This window comes from Gossypium hirsutum, chromosome D05 (genome assembly GCF_007990345.1).
Source record: "Gossypium hirsutum isolate 1008001.06 chromosome D05, Gossypium_hirsutum_v2.1, whole genome shotgun sequence".
Taxonomy (NCBI): domain Eukaryota; kingdom Viridiplantae; phylum Streptophyta; class Magnoliopsida; order Malvales; family Malvaceae; genus Gossypium; species Gossypium hirsutum.
The window spans coordinates 62,791,648-62,805,157 of record NC_053441.1 but is presented as its reverse complement, the minus strand read 5'-3'; the positions used below and the strand labels follow the sequence as shown (position 1 = coordinate 62,805,157).

Sequence of the window (13,510 nt, the reverse complement as noted above, 5' to 3'; positions counted from 1 at the left end):
TCTTATTGGTTTGAGAGATCTGATTTCAAATTTTCTTGTTTTTGTGCATATGATACTAGAACCCATTCATCTATGGGTTCTTTTTATTCTTGATTATGATTCTCTAATCCAATAATTTTTTTTGCTCAAGCGAGACTGGAAAGTAAGGTTTCAAACATATAAAATGAGAATAGATCAGGAGCTTCTATTGGGGATGTGTTTAGAGATGCTGATGCAAATTGGCTGTGTGGCTTTTCATTATGGATAGGCTAGGACACCATTTTTTAAGGTTGAAGCAAGAGTTGTGCTACAAGGTCTTCAAAGAGCATGGGAGAATAGATACATAAAGCATGAGCTGGAATGCAACAACGCGCTTCTGGTAGAATTAATTTTAGCTGGTGGAATAGCCAATAGCAAATTGGGGGAGGTACGCTTAATACATTATTTGCTCAAGTGGGACTAGAAAGTAAGGCTTCGTCACGTTCTGAGATCTCAAAATAAGGTTGCTGATCATATGACCAAAATAGCTTCAAGTGGATTAGGCAACGTACAACTATTTTAGAAGCCTCCAGATTCAATAAGGTATGTATTGATAGCTAGGCGTAGTACTTTTCTCTAAGTTGATAGTACTTTTAAGATTGTAATCTTTTTGTGCTGATCCTTTCTACCAAAAAATAATTTTATTTAACATAATTAAATATTAATTAATTATAAGTTTTGGTTGAATTCAGTTACTAGTACTATACTATGTGTATAATTGTAGATTTAATCAATATTCTCTAATTAGATCATTTTATGTCCTTATATTTTTCAAAATTTAAAATTTCAGTCTTAACACAAATGAGTTAATCCGTTATCAGGATTTTAAGTGAGTTATATGTGGAAACAACAAACTAACATAATATTACACATAAGATAACACATTTGTCGCATCATATGGTGAAAATATCGAAACTTAATAAATTTAATAGTAATTCTTTTATAAGAACTAAAATTTTAAATTTTAAAAACATAAAAATTAATAAAAAAATTATTCTTATATATCTGATAATATGTTTGGTCCATAAAAATCTTAAAAAATAGTAAATTTAAATTGTCAAAATTAATAAAGAAGTGTTGAATGGTTTAGGGAGCAAATGGACATACAAGTACTTTATGAATCTGAATAAAATAATTGACTGGAATGCATTAAATTAATTTTTTATAAAGTCATTCATGTTTATATATATATATATATATTAAAGTTGTATGATTACTAGAACTGTGTTTCGAATGTTATTAGTTGGGTAATCTTTAAATATTAATTTTATGTACACTGATTACTTGGGTGAAAAATAAAAATAATATAAAAAATATAAATTTTAAGTTGAATTGTCGAACTTAATCGTTAATTAATAATTTAGGGTGCAAATAGACATATTGTCACTTTTTGATATAGATATTTTGAATAAAATAATTAACTAGTATGCATTAAGTTTACCAGAATCTTGGACATAGAAAATTATGCTTTTGTAACATATTTTTCGTCAAACTAGATTGATGTAATGTTAGTCATGCCGACATTTGGACTTTTATGCACACCCAATTATGTAGGTACCAAGAAGAAAAATTAGCCCTTGAAAGTTTTGGTGACAATGGAGATTTGTCCCACCATGTATTAATTTATATGATTTTTCTTTCGTATTTGAATTGATTTAATTATTGAATTTAATTTATATTAACAATTTATGAAATAATATTTGATATGTTTGGTGGTGTATAACATTTCATAATTGAGATAAAATTAAAAAATCATAAATGATTTATAAATAAATACTAATAATTTTATTTAACATAATTAAATATTAATTAATTATAAGTTTTGGTTAAATTCAATTTCTAGTACTGTACTATGCATATAATTATAGATTTAATCAATATTATCTAAATGGACCATTTTATGTTCTTCTACTTTTCAAATTTTAGAATTTCAGTATTGACGCAAATAAGTTAATCCACTATAAGGATTTTAAGTGAGTAATATATGGAAACAACAAGCTAACATAATATTACGTATAAAATAATACTTTTGCCGCATCATATGTTAGAAATATCAAAACTTAATGAATTTAATAATTATTCATTAAAATTTTAAATTTTAGAAACATACCATAAAATTAATAGAATTTAAATTATCGAAATTAATAAGGAAGTGTTGGAAAATGGACATAGAATTACTGTATGAATGTGGATATTTTGGATAAAATAATTGACTGGATGACAGTGTTTCTATTGTTGAGTAGTTGGCCAGGGGCGGGTATTTAGGGACTATAAAAATAATTTTTATTTACGTATTTTAAAATTTTAAAAATTTTAAATTAATAATATAAATTTGTATTTATCTCTCAAAAATGATAAAAAAATTAATTTAATTTTTTAAAAATTGTAAAGATATAAACTATTAGTATGATAAAATTATATCTTTACTATCGTAAAAATTATAATTTAATTTTGGACTTTTAAAATTTTTTCTTGCTTCGCTCTTGGTTAGTGATGTAAATTTGTTGTTATCGTCGATTGCTTGTTTATTTTTTTAAAATATTTAATTTTATGCACACTCATTGAAAAATAAAAATAACATCAAAATTTTTAAAGTACTAATTATTGTTACTAATAAATAATTATTAATAAAAAAATAATTGACATAAACAAGCTCAATTGAAAACACAAATACCTTTTTAGGAAGAAATCAAGCTTTACTTCCATGTTGCTCTTATATTGCTTTTTCTTTGGGTTTTTGTTGTTGTCTGATTTATTATAATCTTCTTCATCTTTTATTGGTTTGAGAGATCTGATTTCAAATTTTCTTGTTTTTGTGCATCTAATACTAGACCCCCTTCATCTATGGGTTCTTTTTATTATTGAATATGATTCTCTAATCCAATAATTTTTTGCTCAAGCGGGACTGGAAAGTAAGGTTTCAAACATATAAAATGAAAATAGATCAGGAGCTTCTCTTGGGGATGTGTTTAGAGATGCTGATGCAAATTGGTTGTGTGGTTTTTCATTATGGATAGGCAAGGACACCATTTTTAAGGTTGAAGCAAGAGTTGTGCTACAAGGTCTTCAAATAGCATGGGAGAACAGATACATAAAGCATGAGCTGGAATGCAACAACGCGCTTCTGGTAGAATTAATTTTAGCTGGTGGAATAGCCAATAACAAATTGGGGGAGTTACGCTTAATACATTATTTGCTCAAGTGGGACTAGAAAGTAAGGCTTCGTCACGTTTTGAGATCTCAAAATAAGGTTGCTGATCATATGACCAAAATAGCTTCAAGTGGATTAGGTAACGTACAACTGTTTTAGAAGCCTCTAAATTCAGTAAGGTATGTATTGATAGCTGGGCTTAGTACTTTTTCTCTAAGTTGATAGTACTTTTAAGATTGTAATCGTTTTGTGCTGATCCTTTCTACCAAAAAATAATTTTTTTTAACATAATTAAATATTAATTAATTATAAGTTTTGGTTAAATTCAGTTACTAGTACTATACTATGTGTATAATTGTAGATTTAATCAATATTCTCTAATTAGATCATTTTATGTCTTTATATTTTTCAAATTTTAAAATTTCAGTCTTAATACAAATGAGTTAATCTGTTATCAGGATTTTAAGTGAGTTATATATGGAAACAACGTCACTACAGCAAAATAGGCTTTTAGCGGCATTTTAATAAAAAAACGCCGCTAAAAATTGAGAATTAGTGGCGTTTTGCATAAAAAGCCGCTGAAGATCGAGCATTAGCGGCACTTTAGTGAATGCGCCCCTAAAAATGAGCATTAGCGGCGTTTTTTTGGAAAAATGCCGCAAAAACCAAAGCCCCGAACATCATCGTTTTCTGACCTTTCGGGGCTTTAGTGGCGTTTTTGACTAAGTGCTGCTAATGGTCGGGGATTTAGCGGCGATTTTAAAAAGCACCGCTAATACTCGGGTCTATAGCGGCGTTTTCTGTTAAGCACTGCTAATTCTTGGGGCTTTAGCGGTGTTCCTTAAAAAGCACCGGAAAAACATTTGATCTGTCTATTTACTATTTAATTGGTTTATTTATATTAATTAAAACAAAACGCACTGTTCCTTGTTGAGCTATAGTAGCATTAGCGGCGCTTAAACAAAAACGCCGCTATAAATCGGTATTAACGGCGCTTCTAGAAAAACGTTGAAAAAATGTTAACTAAAACGCAGCGTTCGATCTTGAGCTATACTGGCGTTAGCGGCGCTAACTTGAAAACGCCGCTAAAGATCGGTATTAACGACGCTTAATTAAAAACGCCGCAAAATGTTAACCAAAACGCATCGTTTAATTTTGAGCTATAGTGCCATTAGCGGTGCTTTTATAAAAAAACGCCACTAAAGATCTAGAAATAGCGGCACTTGTTTGTAAACACCGCAAAAACTGTAAGCAAAACGACATTGTTTTAGTTCTTTAGTGGCATTTAAGTTAATGAGATTATTGTATTTTTCACTCTAGGATTTAAGATTTAATTTTAATGGATTAGAGTTTTATGGTTTATGAGATACTGTCTATGGTTTTGGGTTAGGAATTCAAGGTTTGGAGTTCAAAGGTTAAGGATACTGTTTGAAAATTAAAGAATAACATTTGGATTTTGCCGGGATTCATGCCATTTTGTACTACGTACACCCATATTATATATTTAATATAAGAATATAAAATATATGTTTCATACTACACTAACATTGGCAGCCCGAATTTCCAAAGATATGGTTTAGGATTATGGTTAAAGGTTTATAGTTTAGAGTTCAGGGTTTGAGTTTTATAGTTTAGGATTTATGGTTTAAGGGTTTAGGGTATATTGGGGATTGAATTTTGGGGTTTGGTATTGTTGTTTGTGGTTTACAGGTTTAATGTTTATAGTTTAAAGTTTAAGATTTATGGTTAAGGTTTACGGTATATTGCGGATTTAATAGTAATTCTTTAATAAGAACTAAAATTTTGAATTTTAAAAACATAAAAATTAATAAAAATTATTCTTATATATATGATAATATGTTTGCTCCATACAATCTTAAAAATAGTAGAATTTAAATTGTCGAAATTAATAAAGAAGTGTTGAATGGTTTAGGGAGCAAATGGACATACAAGTACTTTATGAATCTGAATAAAATAATTGACTGGAATGCATTAAATTAATTTTTTATAAAGCCATTTCATGTATATATATATATATATATATTAAAGTTGTATGATTACTAGAACTGTGTTTCGAATGTTGTTAGTTGGTAATCTTTAAATATTATTTTTATGTACACTCATTACTTGGGTGAAAAATAAAAATAATATAAAAATATTAAAAATTTGGTTAATCTGCGAATAAGAATGACTGGTTGAATCGATTTTAAATTGATCAGACCAATTGATTCCCAATTCGACCATTTAAAGTAAATAAATTATTAAAAAATTAAAAATAAATAATTAAAATATTATAATATCGATTCAACTGCCAATTCAATTAACTAGGTTCAATCAGTCTATACTGATTTACAAATTAATTAGTGTTTTTACCTCTCATTAGATCGATACCCTAATAGATTCTTAATCCAACCGGTCCAATCTAATTTAGATAATAGATTTTTTATATTTTAAATTATTTTTAAAAAATCTATATATTTTAAGTTGAATTGTCAAAATTAATAAAGAATTGTTAATTAATAATTTGAGGTGCAAATAGACACACGTTAGATATTTTGAATAAAATAATTGACCAGAATGCATTAAGTTGATTAGAATCTTGGACATAGAAAATTAAGCTTTTGTAACACGTTTTTCCTGAAAGTAGACTTATTCATGATGACATTTGGACTTTTTTTAATGATTTATAAATAAATATTAATAATTTTATTTAACATGATTAAATATTAAATAATTATAAGTTTTGGTTAAAATCAATTGTTAGTATTATACTATGTGTATAATTATAGATTTAATCAATATTCTCTAAGTAGATCATTTTATTTTCTTCTACTTTTTAAATTTTAAAATTTCAATATTGACGCAAATGCGTTAATCTATTATAAGAATTTTAAGTGAGTAGTATATGAAAACAATAAGCTGACATAATATAATGTATAAAATAACACGTTTGCCGCATCATATATTAGAAATATCAAAACTTAATAAATTTAATAATTATTCACTAAAACTTTAAATTTTATAAATATAACACCATAAAATTAATAGAATTTAAATTATGGAAATTAATAAAGAAGTGTTGACAAATGGACATAGAATTACTGTACAAATGTGGATTTTTTGAATAAAATAATTGACTGAAATGCATTAAATTAAATTGACTAGGGTTGGTGATGACTGTGTTTCTAATGTTGAGTAGTTGGCGAGGGGGATATTTAGGGACTACTAAAATAAAAGTTTTTTTTACAAAGTAAATTTGTATTTATCTCTTAAAAATAATAAAAATTAATTTAATTTTTCAAAAATTATAAAGATATAAATTATTAAAATGATAATATTATCGTAAAAATTATAATTTAATTTCGGCTCCTTAAAAAATTGTTCTTACTTTGCTCTTGGCTAGTGATATAAATTTGTTGTTGTCGATTACTTGTTTATTTGTTTTAAATATTTAATTTAATGCACACTCATTGAAAACTAAAAATAACATCAAAATTTTTAAAGTACTAATTATTGATAAGCATAAGTAACTATTAATAAAAAAATGATTGACATAAACAAACTCAATTGAAAACACAAATCGCCTTTTTTTTTCTTAAAAAAATGATATGAATAAATAATTATTAAGAAATCGAGCTTTACTTCCATGTTGCTCTTATATTACTTTTTCCCCGCTTTTTTTTTTTTTTTGTTGTCTTACTTATTATTATCTTCTTCATCTTGCTTTTGTGCATATGTGATACCAGACCCCCTCATCTATGGGTTCTTTTTATTCTTGATTATGATTCTCTAATCTAATAATTTTTTTTCCATTTGGTGTTATAAAGGAATTCCTTTATAGTTTGAAGCGTTTTTCTACTTTTCATCTGAAAACGCTTTTAGCTCCTTAAATCGGTCTATTCCCTTAATTATTCTAAAAAAACAAGAGTTACTATTATTAAATAAAATAACTATATTCAATGTTTATTTTTTACTAATATATCAAATAGTTTTACTATATGAATTTATAATTTCCTAGCTATACATTCAGCTCTCTCTATATATAACTCCATTTCTTCTGCATTCAATCATTGAAAACAAAAATGACCAACTTATACAACAAGCACGCAGTTCTTACTTCCGAAGGCTGGTCATGGGGCTGCCATGCCCCTGAATTCGCTCCTCTTATGGCGGGGGCACTAGTAATTTTCTGCTGTGCATGGTGGTGGTGAGATTTGAAATTCACCAAAATAAACCCACCTCTACCACCTGGTCCTTTAGGCTTGCCTATAATAGGAAACCTGCCCTTCATTAAACCCGAATTGCACCGTTACTTTTCAGACCTTTCTCGGATCTATGGTCCCGTCTTCAAACTTCGAATGGGGAGGGTGTTGGCGATAGTCATAAACTCGCCTTCACTTGCCAACGAGGTCCTCAAAGTTCAGGATGCCATCTTCGCTAACCGTGACGTTCCGGTATCCTCTGTGGTCGGCACATTTGGTGGACTCAACATCTTATGGAGACCCAACGGTCCTAGATTCAACCAGCTGCGTAAGCTTGTTATTTGCGAAATCATGAGCAAACAAAGCTTGGATGCTTGCTACGTGCTTCGTCAACGAGAGGTTCGACGAATGGTGAAGGAGATTCACGGAAAAGTTGGTTCCTCAGTTAACATATATAAACAATTATCAGCAACCGCTCTACGAGTGATGATGAGCACGCTATGGGGTGATGATCCATCGCAAGATTTGATTGAGTTTAGGAAACGATTGGATGAAATTATAGTGACATTTGCAGCGCGGAATGTTTCTGATCTTTTCCCAATTCTGGCCCCATTTGATTTACAAGGAATTGAATCCAAAGCGAAGGAGCAATTGTCGTGGTTTTATGGGGTTTTTGAATCAATGATAAAGAACCGAAGAAACATTAGAGATGATGGAAAAGAGGAGGAGAAAATTAGTAAGGATTTTATGCAGCAATTGTTGGAGCTGCACTGGCGAGGAGATGAGAAAAACTCTTTATCCATCAACGAAGTGAAAGCTTTGCTTCTGGTAAATAACTTTAACACAATAACATCCACATAAGTGTTGATATTTTCCATTTTACAATATTTATCTCTAAATCTCATAGGATTTGATGGTCGCCGGTACGGATACAGTACCCACTGCTGTAGAGTGGGCAATGACCGAACTATTACGCCATCGAGATAAAATGACGAAACTCGTAAAGGAATTGGATATGGTGGTCGGAAACCAGAACACTGTGGAAGACTCTCATATACCTCAACTTGTCTACTTGGATGCTGTCATAAAGGAGACACTTCGTCTTCACCCGGTTGCTCCATTGCTAATTCCTCATGTGCCCAGTGAGACCACTGTTATTGGTGGATTTACTGTCCCTAAAGGTTGCACGGTTTTCATTAATGTATGGGCCATTCAAAGGGACCCTGAGTTGTGGGACGATCCTCTTCGGTTTCAGCCTGAGAGATTCTTGGAAGCCGACATTAACTATCGAGGCAACAATTTCGGGTTTTTTCCATTTGGTTCAGGGAGGAGGATGTGTGTTGGGGTTTCTCTGGCAGAGAAGATGATGGCACTGCTCTTGGGCTCTTTGGTGCACTCTTTTGAATGGGGATTGTCAGAGGGGACTAAGCCTAGTTTAGAAGATAAATTTGGGATTTTTTTGAAGAAAACGGAATCACTTGTTGCTATACCCGTTGCACGACTTCCTAATTTGGAGCAATACCAATGAATATGTTCAGTTTTTGTGTAATCATAAGCAATATGATACGTATGTTAAATAATTGTTACTACGAAAGAAAATAAATAAGACTTTACATAATAAAGTTGAACCATTAGAGATTTTAAATCTCTTAGGTTTAAATCCTAAAAATTTATATGGATATGTTTTTAAATGAAATATATACTAGTGCTTATATAGTTTACTATCAGTAATAAATTTATATATGATGTATAGAATAATTATTCTTATAAAGGTTAATATATATGGAGGTATTTGAATTTGGTATCTTATATTTATTTGGTATACCTAAATTTTTTGGACCTAACTTGAATTTGAAAACATAAGCCAACTTGGTACTTATTTTAGGTACCAAATTAACACCATTAAAATACACAACGTAACATTGACAACCAATAGCATAATGACACATTTTAACACGTGGCAAAAAATAAAAAATGAAATTGATTTTTAGCACTAAGTCATACATTGGGAGCATGCAATATAAGATATTTCAAAAGAAAGCATGGGCAACACTACTTAGGGCCTCTTTGGATAGGTGGTGCGCGTTTACTTGCAGTTAGTATAAAAACAGCAGTGACGGTTAGATTTTATATATATATAAAGAAAAAGAGGGTTGTTTAGATTTTATAAAAATGAAAAAAATAAAAAAAATAAAGACAAAGAGGGTTTACCTCGTAGTAAATGTGATCAACCAGAAGCTCAACATTGGCACTGAGGGCTTGGAATTGGATTTCGGGTTAGTTTAGCATTGTTAACAATTTAAGATTTTAATTTCCATAGAGTAATGAATGAATATGTTATTAGCTTCAAAAAAAAAGTCAAAGTGGTAATAAATGCTGCATGTAGTAGATGTGACTGCTTTAAATTATAAAATTAGGAACCTCGTGTGTTGGCCTGATGGTCAGGGGTACACTGTCGTATTGTTGTTTAGGGCTTTTTCCTGTTCATATAATTCACCAAAAAAAAAATCATAAGACTAGATATTTCAAAGATTTGTTAATTACTATATCTATCATATATATACATTACGTATTAAACAAATACAAATATACTACTTAATATATAAAGTAATTGAATTAGGAGAGAAGCAAAGCATAGTAGCTAATGTTTTAATTCATTTTCGACTTTTAAAAACTTATTAATTAATTTATTTAATTTTAAAATAAATAAATACTTATACTCATATTTTTAGAAAAAAAGAAATTAAAATATATTTTATTAATAAATAAAAATTCAAGTCAACTTACAAACTAAATTACGAAGTATCTTGTCCAAAATTCAACAGGACATGCCATTAGCTAACCATTGGGTAGGAGTATTGGTGAGTTAGATTAGTTTATAATAATAATAATAATTTAGATATCGAGGTTGAAAAATGTGCTTCTAAAAATTACTCTTAAAAATTTTGATAATATTTATCATTACTATTAAAAGGTATTTTTTGAAAAGATAAAATATCTATTTTAAAAGGTATTTTTTGAAAAGATAAAATATCTATTGTAGACGGGATATTGTAAATAAGGTATAAAAAGATAATATTCTTGAAAATTTTTTGGCTTGGGTTAAAATCCTGGTTAAGATTTAACGGTGGATTACAAAAATCCAAATCTTGTATCCCCACTAATAGTTTCCAAATTCGAGTAAATGAAGGTACGTTTGAGTCGGTCATGCTCAGAAGAGGATTAAGACAAGGAAATCTATATTCTCCCTATATTTTCATTTTGTCCCACAGGCCACAATGTGTTGTCTTGTGATATTGATCTACTACAACCGGAGGAGCACTCTTTGATCCATGGCATTAAAGTTGGTAAGAACAGTATCTTTGTGTCTCATTTGTTCTTTCGAGCTAATATTGAAGAATGTAGTGTGGTGAAATCAATTTTTGTTTGGGAGGAGTGTTCAATGTTACAAAGTCTGATCTAATAGTTAATCCTTATTGTCACTCTAAGTTCATGAATATATTTTAAAAAATCCTGAATGTCAATGTTTCTAAGCATCCCAGAACCTATTCAGGATTTACATGGAGCATCTGTGGGGTAGAAGAAAGTTCTTTCAACCTATTTTCATTTACCTTGGTTTATCTAATTAAAAGAAAATTCAAATAATTGTCCCTTATCAATACTGAAGTAATTCGGTGTAAATATATTTGTTTTTGGCCATTTGGCACCATTTTGTCCCTTATCAATACTTAAGTAAACCGGTGTAAAATTGTTCTGTTCCCCTCAAACCTCCTGTTGAACGTCTAAATGCTGTGATTGTGTCGAGTCGAACTTGATACGCATAGCACACACTACGTACAAAATGGTTAGTTATTATAGGAACTAGAATTGATTTTATTTTCTTGCGAGTTTTAAATAACTTTATAGAAACCGGGTCTCGTTGTTTCCAAGTTTGTTTTAAGTTCGAAAGTTATATCATTTTATTTATTTCTAAGAGATTACGTATTTAGGAACGGTCCGGAACCTAAAATCGTGACTTGTAAACCTAACGCGAGCTGAAATCTTTTGATCAATCTTTTTTGTTCTTCAGTTTCTTTTCTTTCTTTTGTCTTTTGTTGCTTCGACCCCCAACAAATTCTCTTTTGAATCGATTGTTTATTGTTTGAATCGATTCATCGTGGTTTAAATCGATTCTTTTTTGGATTAACTCAATTAAAAAACCCAACATCCCGCCCATATGAGCAGGTATATATACAGCAGACGTACTTAGGGGAATAAGAAACGTAAACATGGAAAAAATGATTTGACACAGGTTGGGGCACAAGTCAAGGCAGGAAAAAAAAAAGTAATGTGAAATTTTAATGCTTATTTGATTTTCAAGCAACCCATTTTATACTCTCTTTTTTTTCTTTTGTTTGCTTTACGAGGACATGAACAAAAACTGGCGAGCTGAAGTTGATCTTGGCAGTGCTCCTGAACATCCATTTATCCTTATTGGATAATGTGGCCCTCTGACACTTCCCATAATCCATTTAATGAACTGATCTTTTAAGGATATTTCACTTTTTTAGATTTTACAAGTAAACTTTAAGAACAATGCAGGTTTAACATCGATCGGGCACTTAATCAACTCGAGAAGGATAGGAAGGCACAATTTTTCTTCATTTGGGTAACTTTTATATTATTATGCAGTGGGGTGCATCTTTTTTATCTGTTTGGTTTTGTTTCAAGCATCTATAGAATTTTCTGATATTTGAAGGAGTTAATTTCAATTATACAGGATTAGAAGAACTGCAAAAAATCCAGAATCCGATAACGTATGTGTTAAAGATCTACAAGGATTATAACGAAGAAAATACGTTGTTGGTGGATGATTCAGCAGAAAAAATGATTTATAATCCAGAAAGTAAAAAACTCATCATGATATTTGTTTTTACTTTTAAATACAATTGAGTTGGATCTAAATTCTTTGATCATTATTATGTTTTCAATTATGTTCACGTTTTAGGAATACAACTTTATATGTCCTAAACCTTTTCAAGCATTAGGTAAAACTTTCATTGTCATGAAATTCCTTCTTCAAAGATTATTTACTAATTATTGTGCTTGCCATTGATCACAGAAAAAGGTGGTGTTATTCGGGTCTATTTGGAAAATTTGGCCAGAGAAGAGAATGTCCAAGAATACGGGTTACTTCTAGACTGTTGAGGGTTACTTTAACCAAAGGCAGTACTAAGTGATATGAGTGCTAAGTGACATGTTGAGTGCGTGGTTGTATTTAATTTACATAATCACACGTTCAACAGGAGGTTTGAGGGGAAGAAAACATATTTACACCGAATTATGTAAGTATTGATAAGGGACAAAATGTTGTGAATGCATGGTTTATCCTCCGAGACATACATTCCTTCACGTTCATCATTATAAATCTTCTTCTAATATATTTTTACCAATTGTTCTTACTGAAATTACTATAATTATAGATAATAAAGGGTCTACAATAGACGGAATTGAAGGCAGTTTGTAAATTTCTAAGCATTCCATTTTCCCATCAATCTCTGGAAAATCTTGCAAGATTTGGGCAACTCGAAAGAATTAATGTTTCAAGAGATTCCATTGTCTTAAGCCTCTTAAACACTCCGATTGATGGACGAATATACTAATCTGGTACAACCTTCCATAACCAAAACTTCAAGATATGGGGCTACCGTGACGTCGGGTGTCTTGAGACCCTTTGAGGTTGATCAGTTGAAACCAATAATAAATTGAAGAGAAAAGAGAAAAACATAAGAAAACTTATTTCTATTACAATAAGCTAAACCATAAGGACCGCATGAATTTAACTCTTACTTTATTTCCCTTCCATAGGTGTTCAATGTGCAACAAGATTGTCTGATTGGAAGCTTCAAGGCAATGATCTTAAAGGGTATTCTTTTTAATCTAAAACTCATAGTTCATTAGAAAGATAATTGAGATTACCGTAATTAGGACTCTAAACAATCTCAATGTTTTCATCTTTGAGAAGACATCAACACTCAAATATTAATATTAAGTATAAGATTTTTTGCAGATTGGATCAGTATACCATTGCTGAAAGTTTTGAATTGGTACCAAGGCAGAGAATAAACAAAGAATGGATTTAAAGAAGAAAAAGGAACAG

At 30.1% G+C, this 13,510-nt stretch overlaps 1 protein-coding gene across 1 annotated transcript; it reads left to right on the top strand.

The window, feature by feature from the left end:
- Nucleotides 1-7,229: 7,229 nt before the first annotated feature.
- LOC107930330 (labd-13Z-ene-9,15,16-triol synthase, chloroplastic) lies at nt 7,230-8,919 on the top strand. The gene is made up of 2 exons (XM_016861963.2): nt 7,230-8,199; nt 8,279-8,919. Exons 1-2 carry the CDS (start codon nt 7,528-7,530, stop codon nt 8,897-8,899), a joined length of 1,293 nt encoding a protein of 430 aa, XP_016717452.2. The 5' UTR covers nt 7,230-7,527; the 3' UTR covers nt 8,900-8,919.
- The last annotated feature ends 4,591 nt before the right edge of the window (nt 8,920-13,510 follow it).